This window comes from Pristiophorus japonicus, chromosome 5 (assembly GCF_044704955.1).
Source record: "Pristiophorus japonicus isolate sPriJap1 chromosome 5, sPriJap1.hap1, whole genome shotgun sequence".
Classification (NCBI taxonomy): Eukaryota; Metazoa; Chordata; class Chondrichthyes; family Pristiophoridae; genus Pristiophorus; species Pristiophorus japonicus.
In genome coordinates, this window is record NC_091981.1 from 272,702,166 (window position 1) to 272,724,252 (window position 22,087).

Genomic DNA, 22,087 nt, shown 5'->3' on the forward strand with positions numbered 1-22,087 from the left:
GATTTAGATGAGGGGATTAAATGTAGTATCTCCAAATTTGCGGATGACACTAAGTTGGGTGGCAGTGTGAGCTGCGAGGAGGATGCTGTGAGGCTGCAGAGCGACTTGGATAGGTTAGGTGAGTGGGCAAATGCATGGCAGATGAAATATAATGTGGATAAATGTGAGGTTATCCACTTTGGTGGTAAAAACAGAGAGACAGACTATTATCTGAATGGTGACAGATTAGGAAAAGGGGAGGTGCAAAGAGACCTGGGTGTCATGGTACATCAGTCATTGAAGGTTGGCATGCAGGTGCAGCAGGCGGTTAAGAAAGCAAATGGCATGTTGGCCTTCATAACAAGGGGATTTGAGTACAGGGGCAGGGAGGTGTTGCTACAGTTGTACAGAGCATTGGTGAGGCCATACCTGGAGTATTGTGTACAGTTTTGGTCTCCTAACCTGAGGAAGGACATTCTTGCTATTGAGGGAGTGCAGCGAAGGTTCACCAGACTGATTCCTGGGATGGCGGGACTGACCTATCAAGAAAGACTGGATCAACTGGGCTTGTATTCACTGGAGTTCAGAAGAATGAGAGGGGATCTCATAGAAACATTTAAAATTCTGACGGGGTTAGACAGGTTAGATGCAGGAAGAATGTTCCCAATGTTGGGGAAGTCCAGAACCAGAGGTCACAGTCTAAGGATAAGGGGTAAGCCATTTAGGACCGAGATGCGGAGGAACTTCTTCACCCAGAGAGTGGTGAACCTGTGGAATTCTCTACCACAGAAAGTTGTTGAGGCCAATTCACTAAATATATTCAAAAAGGAGTTAGATGAGGTCCTTACTACTAGGGGGGTCAAGGGGTATGGCGAGAAAGCAGGAATGGGGTACTGAAGTTGAATGTTCAGCCATGAACTCATTGAATGGCGGTGCAGGCTAGAAGGGCCGAATGGCCTACTCCTGCACCTATTTTCTATGTTTCTATGTAAAGGGAAGGTGGTTGTGCGGCGGCCACCATATTAGTTCTGACGGCGAACTTTTCTGATGGCCCGACAATGGCGGCCGCTGGCATGGCGGGCCCGCTAACATGCAGATCGGGCACCCTCTCCTGGGTGCCAGATCGCTGGCCCGGCTGACACCCTCCCCGGTGGCCCAGTGGGCGTCACTAAAGAGGCTGCAGAGTTTTCAGCAGCCCTCCCCTTTAAAAGATGGGGAGGGACGTTGTGAGGCGTCAGCGCGACACGGCACGTCCGTATCGCGCTAATGTCATCAGTGATGCGGTGTTGTACTGAGACTTTCGAGTGCGGCGAGAGCGCTCTGTTAGCACAACAACAACTTTTTATTCCACAAAGAGCCCAAATTCGCGCCATCGATTTAAAAAAAGCTCATTTGAATTATGCGCTGCAAACTCACCGCGGGGCAAATTTGGCCCTTTAGTGTCTGACTGTTCTTAATGCCTCTGGCAAGGAAGAATTAAATTGCCTTTCACTCAGTTTCATACTATGCTGTTGATGGACTTTACTTGAGCATCAATTGATATATTTCAGGCTGGTTTATGTAAGATGGTTTAAAGCAAGTTCATTGAGGCATCATATTTAAACCCTAAACATAAACTAATCTTATAATATACCAGTGAAACAAGGAGGCATTGTCTGATACCTTTCAGATATGAATCACTTTACCTACATTTGAATTTGAATCAGAATTTTGGGGGGCAGATACTGGGTTTCCCTCTATTTAGGACATTCATTATTCAGAATTTTTCAAGTGACTATTTCCCACATATTGCGGAACTGTGTGCAATTTAGCTTCCACTTTTCTGCAAAACTGTAGGTTGCTTACTGAAACCATCAATACAATACGCAACAGGGGTAATTATCTTTGTGTATAGTCAGAGGGTAGAAAATATGGCCCAAGAAATTATGTTGACTTTGTACAGGGCATTAGTCCTGCACCATCTGGAGTTTGGAAAACAATTCTGGTCACTGCACTACAATAGGCATATCCTTGTTTTGTGAAGGACAACAAAATGGTACTCGGGATTATGAACCTAAGCTCTGAGGAGAGACTATGGAAATGAGGAATATTTATGCTCAAGGGGAGAAGCCTCAGGGGAATGTTACTGAAGCATTCAAGATGCTAAAGGGTACATAAGATCATAAGAACATTAGAATTAGGAACAGGAATAGGCCATTCGGCCCCTCGAGCCTGCTCCGCCATTCAATAAGATCATGGCTGATCTTCAACCTCAACTCCACTTTCCTGCATTGTCCCTATATCCCCTGATTCCCTTAATATCCAAAAATCTATCAATCTCTGTCTTGAATATATTCAACGACTGAGCCTTCGGGGTAGAGAATTCCAGAGATTCACCACCCTCTGAGTGAAGAAATCTCTCCTCACCTCAGTCCGAAATGACGGACCCCTTATGCTGAGACTGTGACCCCTGGTTCTAGACTTCCCAGCCAGGGGTCCCTGCATCTACCCTGTCAAGCCATGTAAGAATTTTGTACGTACAGACAAACAGATCCTTAACAATGTGTTTGATATAATCCCAAGTCAACAAGGAGGCCCAGGCTCCAACTCCGAACAACAAGGACGAACAAATCAGATTAGATTTGATAATTTTACACAGAAGGTGGTGAAAGATTGGAATGGACTATCGAAGTAAGCACTTCAGGCAGTTTGTGTTTGCAAATTCAGTAGGGAGCCAGATGAATATTAGGCAAGGAAAGCAACTTAGGACTATGAGTCAGGCCTTTTTACTTCAGGATTCGCTTGTTGGTTCTGTACATTCATATCTTTCCATTCTTACATTTATATAGCACCTTTAACATCGAAAAACACCCAAGGTGCTAAAACCATCACCAGCTCAGGGGCTGTCAATAACCCTCTTCTGCATTTTGAAGAGTAAAACTGTATCAAAGATTGACCTGGTCATGTTTATGAAGGACCAAGTCAGTTGTTCAACTCTGGGCTCTTAAAAAGCTAAATAAGTTTCCTTTAAATACTAGTTATCAGCAAATTAAAAATGGTATTTAAAAATCTGCTCCACCATTCAGAGGATAGAAAAGGAAGCAAAAGATTTTAAAATTATCTTTTATTTTAGAGTAACCCAGAGAGTAGTTAGAAGTGAAACATGGAGTAGTTGAGGTGAATAGTATAGATGCATTTAAGGGGAGGCTAGATGAGCATATGAGGGAGAATGGAATAGAGGGTTATGCTGATAGGGTTAGAAGAAGTATGGCGGGAGGAGGCTCGTGTGGAGCATAAACACCTGCATAAACCAGTTGGGCCGAATGGCCTGCTTGTATGCTGTCAATACTATGTAAGAAAAAAAACTGGAATAGGACACAGAATGTAGAAAAATAGGGATGATGGGGTAAATTGACAAAGTGTTCAAACTATTGTATTTTTAGTTAAAAGAGATATTTGCTTTAAGTGCTGACACTAATAATGTTGGCCATCTGGGATACACCCCAAAATAGGTGGCAATGTGGATGAAAAATCCAGTCTCTACTGTCTGTCTGCAGTGTAACTGGAGACTAGATTGTTGGAGGGAGTGGCAGAGTAGCCCTGTGTTGCCTGCAGCTGATGATCGAGAAGCAATATTCATGCACTGAAACCGGGTCAAAGTCCATCCAGAAATGTGGGAGCTTAATTAATGACAGTGAATATAATAGAAGAATGAGAGGGCATGGTGTACATTTTGAAATCATTAAGGTAGCTATTAAGCTTTGGACATTCAAGGCCTTTGTGGCTATAAAACAGTCATGGCATTTACAGTGCTCTGTACTATAACCTGAACACTCTCCTCTAAATGTCAAATTGAACATTACAAAGCAGGATGCAAGGAAAGTCTACACACATAAAACATGTTTTAAGCTTCGTGACCTTTCAATTTGCTCAGTCATTTACATTTCTTACAACTTAATATAGAGGGGTTAGCGGAGCCATCGAAGACTCGAATAAACCATAAAGGCATATAGATATAAATAAACAAAACAAATTCTCACCAGTTGTTGGCCTTGGACACCCCAGCCTGCGTACAGCAACTGTGCGTCCCGAACCTCGGGTGGATTCAAGGTGAGGTGCTCCCTGTTTCAAGAAGGAAATAGGTCAGAAAGTTCAGGTTTCCAGGACTTACGCACGTCAGTCAGAAAGTTGTGTAACAGTGAGTCAGTCTGCATCGTAGCAACAAACATCAATCACACCCCCTGGAGGGATTAAAGAATACACAGAAGCTACCGTTACAAAATCCCCGAATACAGAAGCTGTGATTGATGAGTCACAGCTGGAAGAGCAAAAGGCTTTGATTAAAATTAATTTTCTTTCATGCTTATGGTTCCTTATGAGAATTTGACCTGGCTAAATGAGCTTGAAAGAAATAGTCCAATTAGAACATCAGGATTTGACACTTCTGAAAAGAAAATAAATTATATCTTGGGTTTTATTACAATCCAAACCAATGCTTATTATTTACTAGTTAATCTCCCATGGCACTGTACAGGGAGTACCAAGACCAAGGGAAGTCTTCAGGTGAACATAAGAACATAAGAAATAGGAGCAGGAGTAGGCCATTTGGCCCTTTGAGCCTGCTCCGCCATTCAATAATATCATGGCTAATCTGATCTTGGACTCAACTCCACTTCCCCGCCCACTCCCCATAACCCTTGACTCCCTTATCGTTCAAAAATCTGTCTTATCTCCACCTTAAATATATTCAATGACCCAGCTTCCACAGCTCTCTAGGGTAGAGAATTCCAAAGATTCACGATCTTCTGAGAGGAGAATTTCCTCCTTTCTTCATAAGACAACCCCTTCATCTCAGGAATCAACCTAGTGAATCTTCCCTGAGCTGCCTTCAAATCAAGTATATCCCTCCTTAAATAAGGAGACCAAAACTGTACACAGTACTCCAGGTGTGGTCTTACCAATACCCTGTACATTTGTAGCAGGACTTCCGTATTTTCATACTCCATTCCCCTGGCAATAAAGGCCAACATTCCATTTGCCTTCCTAATTACTTGCTGTACCTGCATGCTAATTTTTTGCGTTTCATGTTCAAGGACCCCCAGATCCCTCTGTACCGCAGCATTTTGTAATCTCTCCCCATTTAAATAATAATTTGCTTTTTTATTTTTCCTACCAAAGTGGATAACCAGAGTGAGGTCAGAGGGCCAGGTTAACTGGGCCAGTGTCTTCAGATCCAATGCATTCTCTCCTTAGTTTTATGTTTCCATTCTAAGTCCGAGAAATTCAGGTGTGCCATGTCTGGGGAGAAAACAGTTGCGAGGTGCGAGACTTTGCGTCAGGCCCACTAGCGAGAAATTGGGGTCACCGCCCCCGATAGCAAGGGAACAATAAATCAAGGGCTCCGCTTCCTTTCTGGGGTGGTAACGGGGCGCACGGCTCAGCAGCGCTACGCACTGGGCCGCGTAACGTTGCTGGATAGGAGGGGCTCTTCCCTGAATTAAAGGGAAGGGCTCAAGCTGCTTACACAGCATTAATGAAAGGGTCCTACCTGGACCGCATGATCAGCCCGGCATTCAGCACCAAACCCCGCGTCCCAAGCCGCAGCCATGAGGAAAAAAAAGGACATTTATTCGGCCATAGCCCCTTTAACTTTCGCCCCGCTGGCAGCCAGCCACCCGGTATGCGTTTCCTGAAGCAGGCGCTGTCATCGCCCGGTGCAGCTTCAGGGAGTGATATCCAATTTAGGGTCCGGGGCGATAACGGGGCACTAAGCGCGGCGATGATGTCATGATCTTTGGGTGCAGGAGTTGGAGCGCAATGCCATAGCGCCTACCGAATTCAGCGGCCGTTGTTGGCGCCACTGCACCTGGTCGCAAAGGGATGCTAACGGGAGGTGCAAATGACCCCAATTTCTCCCCCTAAATTCCAACTTATAATGGAACGTGACTATGTAAACTAGGCACATTGTAATGACCTCCTCCCACTATTACTGCAGCTACCTCCCGCCACCCACCCCCCCCCCCACTCCACCCAACTGGCCGGAGGGTGTAATTACAGTGTGACAATAAGAACATAAGAACATAAGAAATAGGAGCAGGAGTAGGCCATATGGCCCCTCGAGCCTGCACCGCCATTCAATACGATCATGGCTGATCCGATAACATGGACTCGGTCCACTTCCTCGCCCACTCTCCATAAACACTTATTCCCTTATCATTTAAGAAACTGTCTATTTCTGTCTTAAATTTATTCAATGTCCCAGCTTCCACAGCTCTCTGAGGCAGCAAATTCCACAGATTTACAACCCTCTGAGAGAAGAAATTTCTCCTCATCTCTGCTTTAAATGGGCGGCCCCTTATTCTAAGATCATGCCCTCTAGTTCTAGTCTCCCCCATCAGTGGAAACATCCTCTCTGCATCCACCTTGTCAAGCCCCCTCATAATCTTATACGTTTTGATAAGATTGCCTCTCATTCTTCTGAACTTCAATGAGTAGAGGCCCAACCTACTCAACCTTTCCTCGTAAGTCAATCTCCTCATCCCCGGAATCAACCTTGTGAACCTTCTCTGAACTGTCTCCAAAGCAAGTATATCCTTTCATAAATATGGAAACCAAAACTGCACGCAATATTCCAGGTGTGGCCTCACCAATACCTTATATAGCTGTAGCAAGACTTCCCTACTTTTATACTCCATCCCCTTTGCAATAAAGGCCAAGATACCATTGGCCTTCCTGATCACTTGCTGTACCTGCATACAAACCATTTGTGTTTCATGCACAACTACCCCCAGGTCCCGGTGTACTGCGGCACTTTGCAATCTTTCTCCATTTAAATAATAACTTGCTCTTCGATTTTTTTCTGCCAAAGTGCATGACCTCACACTTTCCAACATTATACTCCATCTGCCGTGTTCCCTGTAATTTCTTTTGGTGCTGCGTGTCCCCTTTAAGGGAACCCTGGAGCGTTGGAAACACTGGCTGTGGGTAGAGCTAACACCGTGGACTCCTCAGCGAACAGTCCCACTACTGACCCTATGAAGGAGGCAAGGTCATCAATGAAGCACCTGAGTATGACTGCACTGATGATGCTTCCCTGAGGAACTTTTTTTTTTTTATTCGTTCATGGGATGTGGCAAGGCTAGCATTTATTGCCCATCCCTAATTGCCCTCGAAAACGGGGTGGTGAGCTACCTTCTTGAACCGCTGCATTCCGTGTGGTGAAGGTACTCCCACTGTGCTGTTAGCAGGGAGTTCCAGGATTCTGACCCAGCGACGATGAAGGAACGGCGATATACTTCCCCGAGTCAGGATGGTGTGTGACTTGGAGGGGAACTTGCAAGTGATGGTGCTCCCATGCACCTGCTGCCCTTGTCTGTCTAGGTGTAGAAGTTGTGGGTTTGGGAGGTGCTGCCGAAGAAGCCTTGGCGAGTTGCTGCAGTGCATCTTGTAGATGGTACACGCTGCAACCATGGTGCGTGGTGGGAAGGGAGTGAATGGTTAACGTTGAATGTTTAAGCTGGTAGATAGGGTGTCGATCAAACGGGCGGCTTTGTCCTGCAGTAGTATCCTGGGTCTACAATATCTGGCACCTTCCTTTAAGTCAGGTATAACTACAGTCACTGGACGATGTTCTGTTTGGTCTGCCATTGACCTGGGAGTCCCTGGCCAATGATCGCCCTAAGTGCATCCGGGAGGGCGCTAAGCACCTCGAGTCTCATCGCCGAGAGCATGCAGAAATCAAGCACAAGTAGCGGAAAGAGCGTGCGGCAAACCTGTCCCACCCACCCTTTCCCTCAATGACTATCTGTCCCACCTGTGACAGGGACTGTGCCTCTCGTATTGGACTGTTCAGCCACCTAAAGACTCATTTTTAGAATGGAAGCAAGTCTTCCTCGATTCCGAGGGGCTGCCTATAATGACGATTATGCTTGAGCTCTTTGATGCTATGCTCAGTTGACTGCTGACTTGAAGAAGAGGGAGGCTATGCTCACCTCCCTCTGACATTCAGCTTGCGTGAATGCCTGGGTGATCTTTGAAGAGCCCTGTAGCCAAGTGACTCCAGCGGAACCTGAGCAGAGTGCCAGTGAGCAGGTTATTGAAGATTAGGTATTGGATGATGGCGTTATCGATGTCTCCTTCCTTCAATTTACTGATGACTGGGAGAAAGCTGTTAGGGCAGTAATTGGGGAGGGTTGCACTTATTCTGTTTTTGTGGATGGGATATACCTGGGCAATTTTTCACGTTGTTAGGCTGATGCCAGTGTCGTGGCTGTACTGGAACAGCTTGGCTTGCGTAGCAATTAGCTCTGGTGCACAGGCCTTCAGCACTTGTCAGGGCCTGTAACTGCCGCTGTGTCGAGCGCACTCTAAACTGTCACGTGGATGAACCAAAATAAGCTGGACAATTGTGATGGTGGGGACCTCAGGAAGAGGCCAAGTAGGATCGTCCACGTGACACTTGTGGCTGATTACACTGGCAAACACTCAGGCGCTGGGCCCCACCAAGGCAGGGGAATCGCCTCCTTCTGTGACTTTTCCACCACCATTCTCAAAAGGATGTGGTAGTGCTACTGAGCTTTGCTTTTATCTACTGGTTACAGGATTACCGAGCTGTGTCTACAGTCTACTGCGTTTGTTAGTTAGCATGCATGAAGCCCTGTGTAGTAGCTTTTGCCAGTTTTGTTACCTTTTGTGAAATAAGAGTGTCCAGTTTCCAATCTAGTGGAACCTCCCTGCATTCACTGATTGCTACAATTCATAGATGATGATCCAAATCTCAGTGATAATTCTTGGGTATATAGTATCTATTCTTGGGGAAGGTGTCAGTCACCTCAGTGCTACGTAGCACTCTCGCCTCTGAGTCAGAAGGTTGTGGGTTCAAATCCCATTCCAGAGACTTGAGCACAAAATCTAGGCCGACATTTCAGTGCAGTGCTGAGGGAGCACTGCATTGTCACAGGTGCCGTCTTTCAGATGAGACGCTAAACGTCTGCCCTTTTAGGTGTCTATAAAAAATCCCATAGCAATATTCGCCCTGGTGCCCTTGCCAATATTTATCCTTCAGCCAAAATTAATAAAACAAATTATCTGGTCATTATCATGTTGCTGTTCACGGGACCTTGCTGTGCGCAAATTGGCTGCCGCGTTTCCTGCATTACAACAGTGACTAGTTACAAAAGTACTTCATTGGCTATAAAGTGCTTTGGGACATCCTGAGTCGTGAAAGGCGCTATATAAATGTAAGTTTTTCTTATTAGTTTTAAGACATCTGACCCTCTCTGGAACCTCCTTGCAAGTGATATCAAGGTCATTAAGTTTAGTTTGAGAACCTCCTATGATGGTGACCTCTCAAGTGGACGCTTCCAGAAAGTAATCCATCAGTACAGATGTTCATCTTCAGTAAATAGAAGCCTAGATTACGTACTCAAGTCCTGGATTAGCACTTGACCCCACAACCTTAGGACTCAAGAGTCAAGAAGGCAAGCAACTGAGCCAGGATGATCTGTAGCTGTTGTCTCATTCATAAGGAGGATTACTTGCAGCTACTGCTGTTCGTTCACCCTCCAGTTTAGCAGAGTCATTGTGTAGCTTGGTTTAATACTGTTTCGTCACCAGCAGGTGGCATGTCTTTCTCACGATTTGCTTCATCAGAGGCACAGCTAACCCATTAGGCACTGAAATGGGGTGAGCAGAATGTGATGGAGGTTGGCAATGTTAGCTCCCGGTGTGCATGCTGGGTGGGGAGGTCAACAAGAGAGGAGAATGAGGCAATTGGGCTGCTGCTCATAATGAGGGGATGATGGATGGCATGATGGGCCCTTTGACAAATGCCAAGAGAGGCACAGAGAGTACCTGTGGGTTTATTCACGAGGGATTGAAGCCTGGAGCTGCATCGGGAGAGGAGCGGTACTGGGTTGAGATGGGGGATAATATTCGTATAATTTTGGTTATAGCTCCACAGAAGATAACAGCCCTCTCTCCAATTCTCTTCTGCATGGTGATTGATGACAAGTTAGTCTGCGTGGGGAATTGACAGGCTGATCCTGTCAGGCTGATCCTGTCATCACATGAAGTCTGCACACAAGCACTTCCCAGCGGGATAATTGGTAACGGCAGCAGGAACTCTGGATGATTTTCCCACTCCGTGGGGAAACTTAGGGCAATCTTGGCAGCCGATGATCCCAGCTGAGACTAACTAACTTGTGCACAGACTGATGATTGCCGCTGAGTCATCAAGGTAGGCTCTGTGGTATCCTCAGCTCGGGTTTGCTTTGAAAAGAAACGAGAGGGGCCCAGACTCAGAGATTCACCTAATGCACATCTTTTCAGTTAGCTGCATTCTACCCATTTTTATAAATAAAGTGAAACTGTTTCCAATGACTGAAGGGCTGATAACGAGAAGGCACAGATTTAAAGTGTTTGACAAAAGAACCAGAGGCGACACGAGGAAGAACTTCGTTGGAATGCACTGCCTGATAGGGCGGTGGATACAGATTCAATAGTAGCCTCGAAAAAGTAGGGAAGTCCTGCTCCAACTGTACAGGGTGTTGGTGAGACCACACCTGGAGTACTGCGTACAGTTTTGGTCTCCTTATTTAAAGAGGGATATACTTGCATTGGAGGCAGTTCAGAGAAGGTTCATGAGGTTGATTCCTGAGATGAAGGGGTTGTCCTATGAAGAAAGGTTGAGCAGGTTGGGCCTATACTCATTGGAGTTTAGAAGAATGAGAGGTGATCTTATTGAAACGTGTAAGATTCTGAGGGGACTCGACAGGGTAGATGCAGAGAGGATGTTTCCCCTCGTGGGGGAATCTAGAACTACGGGCCATAGTTTCAGAATAAGGGGTCGCCCATTTAAAACGGAAATGAGGAGGAATTTCTTCTCTCAGAGGGTCGTGAATGTTTGGAATTCTCTACCCCAGCGAGCTGTGGAGGCTGGGACAATGAATATATTTAAGGTGGAGATAGATAGATTTTTTAATGATATGGGAGTCAAGGGTGATGGGGATAGGGCAGGGAAGTGGAGTTGAGGCCAAGGTCGGATCAGCCATGATCTTATTGAATAGCGGAGTAGGCTCGAGGGGCCAAAATGCCTACTTCTGCTCCTATTTCTTATACGAACATAAGAACACAAGAAATAGGAACAGGAGTAGGCCATACAGTCCTTCAAGCCTGCTCCGCCATTCAATAAGATCATGGCTGATCTAATCATGGACTCAGCTCCACTTCCCCACCTGCTCCCCATAACCCGTCATCCCCTTATCGTTTAAGAAACTGTGTTCTTATGTTCTTCAAAAGAGCCAGCCCAGACTCAATGGGCTGAATTGCCTCCTTCCATGCTGTACTATTCTATAATTCTATTTGATTTTCTTGGCCAAGAGCCCTGCATCTCGGCTGGACTACTGTGCAGACTCCGGATATTTCGGGGAAGGTAATGCAAAAAAGGTCAAACTGACCATGATCTGTACTGGCCCATAGAAGCACACATTGAATCAACCCATCAGGGAGCAGCATTGACAGCCATAGATAGAGGTTTAAATGCAAGAGGTTTAGAACGGAGGGCAGGAGAAACATCTTCACACAGAGAATCGTGAGCCTGTGGAATTCACTTCCAGGGTTAGTGGTTGAGGCAAAAACCATGTCAACATTTGAGACTAGACTGGATGGATGGATGAAGGAAAAGGGGTGAAAGGGATATGTGAACAGGATGATCTATTTTCTCACATGGAGGGTAAACACTGACATGGGTTATAATTTCTATGCATTACTATGTATTGAACACTTTAAAAACCACAAGGGGAAGATTTTCTCTGTGTGTTGCATGTGTAACTTAGTTGTGAACTTCTTTACGATTTGTGTTACATATAACATACAGAAGAAATCTTACGCAACAACTGTCTTGTTAAGGGTTGAGAAAATGTTAATCCAGAATTTTACTTTAAATTGTATTGCAGACGTAGAACTAGTGGATACAGGTTCAAAGCAATAAAATACTACTTTAGGACACATATCAGGATATTCCTCTTCACGTAAAGAATAATCAACCCGAGGAATACACTTCCAGATAGAGCAGTAGAGGTAAAATCAGTTTAGAAATGATTGATAGCTATGATTGGGGGAGAGGAACGTTACAATCTCTCTGGGTGGATGAATTAAGATTGAGTGATTGTGATCTTGTGATCTTTCTGATGAATGGATAGGAACATTGGAAAGTGCTGCTCTGGAGAAGACCCCTATAGCCCATCTGGGGGTCCCAAGAATGAACACATTTCAATCAACTACACCCTCAAATATCTCTCAAGTCAAGTTATTTCACATGATTTACCTCACTACATCCCGGGGCAGTCGATACCACACATCACCACCCCCTGTGTAAAATTGACTGTTCACCTTGCCTCTTCTAAGTTCGAGACTGTGTCCCCTGATTCTGGAGTTTATGGTATTCTCAAACACATTATCAAGGCTCATTTTATCTACTGCCTTAAGAATCAGTTCACTTGAGGGAAGGGTGTCCCTGTCAATAAGTCTAAGCAGGCATAAAGGGAGACAAATATACAGCTGTGGGGTGTATAAAATGGAAGTTTGATATCTAGATGTTTCTTCAAGCCAAGAATTCATTTAGTTTGTGATGAAGTAGATATATGTCTTAAGAGAGATGCAGGTTCGATTATTTAGCTAGTTATTTTCCAAATTAAATTCTTTTGAAGTGTAGTCACTGTTGTAATATAGGAAATGTGGCAGCCAATTTACGAATAGGAAGCTCCTCGAAACAGCAATGAAATAAATGACCACATGGGTCTGGAAATTCACCAACCTTGTGCCCGGTTTTTCGGTGATATTTCGCCGTTTTTGGCGAAAAACGTCAAACTGGGAAAATCGGAGAAGTCTTGCGCCAGCAGTTTTCAAGTAACGCTGGGGAGCGGACTGCCGGTGTGCAAGGCTCGAAATAGCGCTTTCACCAAAAATTTGGCTCACAGCGGACCCGTAGTTAGGAAGGAAAAAAAGCACCAGGGAAAAACCTGCGTTGCAGCCCTTGGAATAGCGGTAGGTGTGAAGAACTGCAAAAAAGGTATGTTTATGGGCCGGAAATTCCAGGTGGACTTTTTTTTGGTGCAGTTGTAGAGCTACGTCCGATTTTTTTAGTGGCCGACTGCGCAAAAAAAAAGTTGCAAGTTTCTCAGGAATAAACTTTGAACCTGGAGCAGCCCTTCAGCTTGGTGGGTGGAGCTTCAGGTCTGCGCCGGAAACTGAGGCTGCCGGGGTAACGAGGGACACACTGAAGAGCTGACAGGGCTTACGCATTTTTAGGAGATTGCTAACTCAGATGGTTCTTAAGTCAGTCATTGAGATTCTGTGCTATCTTCCCGCTCCAAGCTAATTCAAGATACACTTTACTATCTTAAAAAATAACCTTTCCAGATACGTTTGAACAAATATTTCAAAATGCTGGTGAATAAAATCTAATTCTAAAGTTGAGTTCTATTCTGTACCCTTTTGTGTTGTTTCGTATAGTTTCTGGGATTCAACAAACGTATTCTCGATTATCTCGGGTGCCGCTGCTATCTCCCCCCACCCACCGACTCCCCCACCGGGCCGAAAGGCCCCCCCCCCCCCCACACCCAGCGCAGTGTCTTCAGCTCCGCTAAAACAATGGCGTCTTCTCTGCGCTGATTTTCTTAAGTGTAGGTAAGGTTTTTCAGAACGGTGTACTGCGCAGATTTGAAAAAAATCCTACTTGGCCAAACTCGCTTAAATGGCCAGAAATGGCGCAGCCAGCAGTTGGCACCCTCAGTGACGGCAAAAAATTGGGGACTAAAAGAATCGACCGTCAGTACTTTAGGATGGTGCGGAAACCGTGGCGAAACTTGCAGATTTAGGTCTGCTCCAAAAAAAACAGTGCAGGCCAAAAAAACGGCGTGGAATGGTGGCGAAAATTTAGCCCAATAACTATTTTTATTTTCTAATTCTTTTGCAGCAGTTTGATATTTAAGTGTCTTGTGAATGTTTTATGATTTTTTTTTTTGCAATTGTTTCCCCCTCCCCCCCTCCCTGGGCCCACCTTGGCCTAGGAGAAAAGTTTCAGAAAATTCGCAGTTTGCGCCACGAATCCTCATGCAATGCCAATTTTTATCGCTGGATGCATGTAAGCCCGAATTTTAGGCCTCGTAGTGGTAGCAGTGTCATAGCGGTGTTTTTGGCGAAAATATACCGCCGTCACCAAAAATCGAATTTCTAGCCCCATCTGTTTTAGGTGTTGGTTGTGGGATAAATAATGGGCAGAACTTTCCTATCCTCTTCAAATAGTGCCGTGGGATCTTTTACATCTACCCAAGAGGGCAGATGGGACCCTGGTTTAACATCTCGTCTGAAAGAAGGCACCTCCGATATTGCAGCACTCCCTCAAAAATGCACTGGAGTGTCGGCTTGAATTTTTGTGCTCAAGTCTCGAGAGTGGGACTTGAACCCATGACCTGAGAGTGCTGCACACTGAGCCACAGCTGACAGTTAAAGCCATCAGTTCAGGCCATCTTTACAAATGGGAAACAAAAGGGGCCCCAGCACAGGTCCCTGGAATACACCACAACTAATGTCAGCATTAAGCTGTGTGCTCACATGCTCGGGCAGCGGTCTGGAGGTCCCATAGATAGAGACCGGTTACTGGCTTTTCTGTCAGCTGTGGCTCAGTGGGTAGCACACTTGTCTCTGAGTCAGAAGGTTGTGGGTTCAAGTCCTCTGTAATTCATTTAGTCTGTCATGAAGTAGATATATGTCTTCGACTATTTAACTAGTTATTTTCCAAATGAAGTACTTTTGAGGTGTTGTCATTGTTATAATGTAGGAAACGCGGCAGTCAGGAACTTGAGCACAAAAATCGAGGCAGAAACTCCAGTGCAGTTCTGAGGGAGTGCTGCACTGTCGGAGGTGCTGTCTTTTGGATGAGATGTTAAACCTCGTCTGCTCTCTCCATGTGGATATAAATGAGCCCATGGCACTATTTTGAAGAAGAGCAAGGGAGTTATCCCCGGTGTCCTGGCCAATATTTATCCCTCATCCAACATCACTAAAACAGATTGGTCATTATCACATTGCTGCTTGTGGGAGTTTGCTGTGCGTAAATTGGCTGCTGCGTTTCCCACTTTACAACAGTGACTACACTCAAAAATTACTTCATTGGCTGTAAAGCGCTTTACATAGAAACATAGAAAATAGGTGCAGGAGTAGGCTATTCGGCCCTTTGAGCCTGCACCACCATTCAATAAGATCATGGTTGATCATTCACCTCAGTACCCTTTTCCCACTTTCTCTCCACACCCCTTGATCCCTTTAGCTGTAAGGGCCATATCTAACTCCCTCTTGAATATATCCAATGAACTGGCATCAACAACTCTGCAGTAGAGAATTCCACAGGTTAACAACTCTCTGAGTGAAGAAGTTTCTCCTCATCTCGGTCCTAAATGGCATACTCCTTATCCTTAGACTGTTATCTCTAGTTCTGGATTTCCCCAACATCGGGAACATTCTTCTTGCATCTAACCTGTCCAGTCCCGTCAGAATTGTATATGTTCCTCTGAGATCCCCTCTCATTCTTCTAAACTCCAGTGAATACAGGCTGAGTCAATCCAGTCTCTCCTCATATGTCAGTCCTGACATCCCGGGAATCAGTCTGGTGAACCTTCGCTGCACTCCCTCAATAGCAAGAATGTCCTTCCTCAGATTAGGAGATCAAAACTGAACACAATATCCCAGGTGAGGCCTCACCAAGGCCCTGTACAAACATAGAAACATAGAAACATAGAAATTAGGTGCAGGAGCAGACCATTTGGCCCTTCGAGCCTGCACCGCTGTTCAATAAGATCATGGCTGATCATTCAACCTCAGTACCCCTTTCCTGCTTTCTCTCCATACCCATTGATCCCTTTGGCCATAAGGGCCATATCTAACTCCCTTTTGAATATATCTAACGAACTGGCATCAACAACTCTCCGCGGTAGAGAATTCCACAGGTTAACCACTCTCTGAGTGAAGAAGTTTCTCCTCATCTCGGTCCTAAATGGCTTACCCCTTATTCTTAAACTGTGACCCCTAGTTCTGGAACTCCCCAGCAATGAGAACATTCTTCCCGCCTCTAACCTGTCCAATCCCATCAGAATTTTATATGTTTCTATGAGATCCCCTCTCATTCTTCTAAACTCTAGTGGATACAAACCCAGTTGATCCAGTCTCTCCTCATATGTCAGTCCAGCCATCCCAGGAATCGCTGTACTCCCTCAATAGCAAGAATGTCCTTCCTCAGATTAGGAGACCAAAACTGAACACAATATTCCAGATGTGGCCTCACCAAGGGTCTGTACAACTGCAGTAAGACCTCCCTGCTCCTATACTCAAATCATCTAGCTATGAAGGCCAATGTGCCATTTGCCTTCTTCACCACCTGCTGTACCTGCATGCCAAACTTCAATGACTGATGTACCATGACACACAGGTCTCAGTGCACCTCCCCTTTTCCTAATCTGTCATCATTCAGATAATATTCTGTCTTCATGTTTTTGCCACCAAAGTGGATAACCTCACATTTATCCACATTATACTGCATCTGCCATGCGTTTGCCCACTCACCTAACCTGTGCAAGTCATCCTGCAGCCTTTTAGTATCCTCCTCACAGGTCACACCACCACCCAGCTTAGTGTCATCTGCAAACTTGGAGATATTACATTCAATTCCTTCATCTAAATCATTCATGTATATTGTAAATAGCTGGGGTCCCAGCATTGAACCCTGCAGATCCCCAATGGTCACTGCCTGCCATTCTGAAAAGGACCCATTTATTCCGACTCTCTGCTTCCTGTCTGCCAACGAGTTCTCTATCCACATCAATACATTACCCCCAATACCATGTGCTTAAATTTTGCACACTAATCTCTTGTGTGGAACCTTGTCAAAAGTCTTTTGAAAGTCCAAATACACCACATCCACTGGTTCTCCCTTGTCCACTCTACTAGTTACATCCTCAAAAAATTCTAGAAGATTTGTCAAGCATGATTTCCCTTTCATAAATCCATGCTGACTTGGACCGATCCTGTCACTGCTTTCCAAATGCGCTGCTATTTCATTTTTAATAACTGATTCCAACATTTTCACCACTACCGATGTCCGGCCAACCGGTCTATAATTCCCTGTTTTCTCTCTCCCTCCTTTTTAAAAAATTGGTATTGCATTAGCTACCCTCCAGTCCATAGGAACTGATCGAGAGTCAATAGAATGTTTGAAAATGATCACCAAGCACCCACTATTTCTAGGGCCACTTCCTTAAGTACTCTGGGATACAGCCTATCAGGCCCTGGGGATTTATCGGCTTTCAATCCCATCAATTTCCCGAACACAATTTCCTGACTAATAAGGATTTCCTTCAGTTCCTCCTTTTCGCTAGACCCTCGAACCCCTAGCATTTCCGGAAGATTATTTGTGTCTTCCTTAGTGAAGACAGATCCAAAATATTTGTTCAATTGGTCTGCCATTTCTTTGTTCTCCATTATAAATTCACGTGATTCTGACTGCAAAGGACCTATGTTGGTCTTCACTAATCTTTTTCTCTTCACATATCTATGGAAACTTTTGCAGTCAGTTTTTATGTTCCCTGCAAGTTTCCTCTCATACGCTATTTTCCCTCTCATAATTAGACCCTTTGTCCTCCTCTGCTGAATTCTAAATTTCTCCCAGTCCTCAGGTTTGCTGCTTTTTCTCGCCAATTTATATGCCTCTTCCTTGGATTTAACACTATCCCTAATTTCCTTTGTTGAGCTACCTTCCCCTTTTTATTTTTACTCCAGATAGGGATGTACAATTGTTGAAGTTCATCCATGTAATCTATAAATGTCTGCCATTGCCTATCCACTGTCAACCTTTTAAGTATCATTTGCCAGTCTATCCTAGCCAATTCACGTCTCATACCATCGAAGTTACCTTTCCTTAAGTTCAGGACCCTAGTCTCTGAATTAACACTGTCACTCTCCATCTTAATAAAGAATTCTACCATATTGTGGTCACTCTTCCTCAGGGGGCCTCGCACAACAAGATTGCTAATTAGTCCTCTCTCATTACACAACACCCAGTCGAGGACGGCCAGCTCTCTAGTTGGTTCCTCAACATAATGGTCTCGAAAGCCATCCCTAATGCACTCCAGGAAATCCTCCTCCACCGCATTGCTACCAGTTTGGTTAGCCCAATCTATATGTAGATTAAAGTCGCCCATGATAACTGCTGTACCTTTATTGCACGCATCCCTAGTTTTTGTTTGATGCCATCCCCAACCTCACTACTACTGTTTGGTGGTCTGTACACAACTCCCACTAGCGTTTTCTGCCCTTTGGTATTCTGCAGCTCTACCCATACAGATTCCACATCATCCAAGCTCATGTCCCTTCTTACTATTGTGTTAATTTCCTTTTTAACCAGCAGCACTTCCCCACCTCCTTTTCCTTTCTGTCTATCCTTCCTGAATGTTGAATACCCCTGGATGTTGAATTCCCAGCCTTGGTCACCATGGAGCCATGTCTTCGTAATCCCAATTATATCATAATCGTTAATAAGCTGCCTGCAGAGTTAATTCAACCACCTTATTACGAATACTTCTTGCATTGAGGTACAGAGCCTTCAGGCTTGTCTTTTTAAGACCTCCCTGCTCCTGTACTTTGAGACGTCTGGTGGTTGTGAAAGGCGCTATATAAATGCAGGTCTTTCTTTCTTTGTTTTCAACGAAAAAACCGTGCATGCGCAGAAATTTGAATAGGCGGCTCAGACTGTTAAATTGGCCGTGCATCCAAAAAGAAATTCGAGGGAATATTGGCCACAACCCATGTCCCATCAGTTCGAAATACTTGCATTTACCTCTAAAGTCTAATTCCCAAGCCCTTTCTCTACCCAAGCAGCCACATTTGCGCAATATGATGTGCCTTCATTTTGTTTTGCATCTCCTTCAAAACGGCAACAATTGTTTGATGTCACATTGGCTTCAATTTGAATGATTTGTCATTCGGAAGAGGGAGATGGTCATTTTTTTTTAAATTTATTCGTTCACACGATGTTGGCATCACTGGCAAAGCCAGAATTTATTGCCCATCCCTAATTGTCCTGGTAGTGAGCCGCATTCTTGAACCGCTGCAGTCCATGTGGTGAAGGTACTCCCACAGTGCTAACTTTATTGTCAGAGTTTGGTACAACTGAGTGACTCGCTAGACCATTTCAGAGAGGCAGTTAAAAGTCAACCACACTGCTGTGGATCTGGAGTCAGATATAGGCCAGACCGGGTAAGGCAGCAGATTTCCTTCTCTGAAGGACGTTTGTGAATGAGATGGGTTTTTACGACAATCCAAGAGTTTCCCTGTCACCATTACTGATACTAATTTTTATTCAAGATTTATTTAATCAACTGAATTTAAATTCCCCAGCTGCTGTGGTGGGATTTGAACTCATATCTCCAAATCATTAGTGCAGGCCTCTGGATTAGCAATCCATTAACATGATCACTAGTCCAGTAAAATGATCACTCTGCTACCATTACCTTTACATAAATTGCAATCGCTTATTTTCTTTGAACCCAACTGGCCGTGATATGATCTCATCGCCATTTCACTGAACATAAGAACACAAGAACATAATAAATTGGAGCAGGAATAGGCCATTTGGACCCTCGAGCCTGTTCCGCCATTCAATAAGATCATGACTGATCTGATCTTGGACTCAGTTCCACTTCCCTGCCCGCTCCCCATAACCCCTTATCCCCTTATCGCTCAAATATCTGTCCATCTCCGCCTTAAATATATTCAATGACCCAGCCTCCACAGCTCCCTGGGGCAGAGAATTCCATAGATTTACAACCCCCTGAGAGAAGAAATTCCTCCTCATAGTTTTAAATGGGTGGCCCCTTATTCTGAGACTATGTCCCCTCGTTTTAGTTTCTGCTATACCCTTTCTGCATCCACCTTGTCGAGCCCCCTTATTATCTTATATGTTTCGATAAGATCACCTCTAATTCTTCTGTACTCCAATGTGTTCGGCCCAACCTACTCAACCTATCCTCATAAGTAAACCCCCTCATCTCCAGAATCAACCTAGTGAACCTTCTTTGAACAGCCTCCAATGTAAGTATATCCTTCCTTAAATACGGAGACCAAAACTGTACGCAGTATTCCAGGTGTGGCATCACCAATACCCTGTACAGTTGTAGCAGGACTCCTCTGCTTTTATACTCCACCCCCCTTGCAATAAAGGCCATGACATAGTATGAAATACCCACCCTCACATGACGTGCCTTATGCCGAGGGGGTCAAATGGCCGACTCCTGCTCCTGTTTCTCATGTCGTGCCTGCCGCTGAAGCTGTCACAGCACTGGAAATAGCTGAGAGTTGAGCTCAGCTCTGGACACTACAAAATCAGCTGTTTACATGAAGAGGAATTTTCTAATCAAGTGCATCACTTACCAAGTGTGTAAATTGCACAGTGTGTAGTAAGCTGTGAAGGAGTGACGATGAGTCTGAAAAACAAACACACAGACACATTAATGTAACAATGTGCATTAACTGACATGGTTTAGGCCTCTTTGGTCCACGCTCTGTATACAGTATAAAATAATTACTGTAGACACCATGGGCTAGAATTTCAGCCCACCAGCGCCCGATCGCCACCCAAAGACCGCTAAGACTGCAAAGATTATCGGCGGTGAAAACATCCCCCTTTAAATTTTTTTAAATCTGCCGAGCGAAAAACATCGGCCTTGCACCCCCATTCTGGGTGAAAAATTGCAATTTAGGTTCGATTGGGCAGTTCAAAAATAAAATGGGCAAAAATTAAAAAGTCAATAAAAATTTACCCTGAGGCTACGGATTGGGCCTAGCACCAGAAAAACAATCTAAATAATTTTTCAAAAAACATGAACTAAAAAATCAAAAAAACAAACCCAAGACACTTTAAAACGAAATCACCGCAACACATTTTTAAAAGAATTAGTAAAAAAACAATTACTAACCTTTTTTTTCAGAGGTACTCACCTACTGCCCAGCTCTGCTGATCCTCGTGGGCATTTAAAAAAAACTTATCTATGAGTCACCGCTCAGCCAAATAGTGCACCAGGGCGATCGCAGGATGGTACACGCTGGCAGTCCGCTCACCAGCGGTACCTCGAAACCGCCGGCATAACTCAGGTGCAGAAATTTTCGCTCACCTGATTACCGCCCACAATGGCCAATGCCACCCAGAAACCGGGCGGTAAGACATTGGAAATTCCAGCCTTATAAGACTAAAGTAGGAAGGCGACTTGTTGGCCCAGAATTTGCGGTGGGTAATGACGACAAACTAGCAGCGTTTGCTGTTATTACCCCTCTGAAGCTGACCGCAACTTCAGGATTTAATGCATGCGCATTCTAACACGGAAATCGTGAAGTTGTGGTCAATCATTCACTACTCCAACAACTGACTACGCTATGGCCACTCGACCCCTCACCCCCTCCATAGCCGGCAAATCAGCGTAATCTGTGAAATCAGTGAAACTGACGTAACCGTGGGCTTTTCCACGGTAATATCGCGGTTAAATACCCCATTAAATGTTAAATAAAAACAGAATATGTTGGAAATACTCAGCAGCATCTGTGGAGAGAGACAAACGGAGTTAACGTTTTTGTTAAGCCTTGTTGGAACAGGTGTAACTGGGTTTTTAACTGCTAAACAAATGTTATGGCCCTGAGAGTCGGGATAAATGGTTCATTCTTGGGTTGACAATCAGTAACTAGTGGGATGCCACAGGGATCAGTGCAGGGGCCCCAACTATTTACAATCTGTATTAGCGACTTGGAAGAAGGGACCGAGTGTAACGTAGCCAAGTTTGCTGACGATACAAAGATGGGAGGAAAAGCAACGTGTGAGGAGGACACACAAAATCTGTAAAAGGACATAGACAGGCTCAGTGAGTGGGCAAAAATTTGGCAGATGGAGTATAATGTTGGAAAGTGTGAGGTCATGCACTTTGGCAGAAAAAAAATCAAAGAGCAAGTAATATAAATGGAGAAAAATTGCACAGTGCTGCAGTACAGCGGGACCTGGGGGTACTTGTGCATGAAACACAAAAGGTTAGTATGC

The 22,087-nt window shown here is 44.7% G+C and overlaps 1 protein-coding gene across 4 annotated transcripts in view; it reads right to left on the minus strand.

Moving 5' to 3' along the window:
- The window catches only part of dpp6a (dipeptidyl-peptidase 6a), an 828,704-nt gene that overhangs the window by 389,385 nt on the left and 417,232 nt on the right, over positions 1–22,087 (minus strand). For all 4 annotated transcript variants that reach the window (XR_011593400.1, XM_070881647.1, XM_070881648.1 and 1 more), the window contains 2 exons: positions 20,437–20,489; positions 3,999–4,080 (listed from right to left, as the gene is read on the minus strand). Coding sequence is in view for 3 of the 4 variants with exons in the window: in XM_070881647.1 (XP_070737748.1) it covers positions 3,999–4,080; positions 20,437–20,489 (135 nt within the window). In the remaining variant the exon portion in view is untranslated. The remainder of the gene's footprint in view (positions 1–3,998; positions 4,081–20,436; positions 20,490–22,087) is intronic.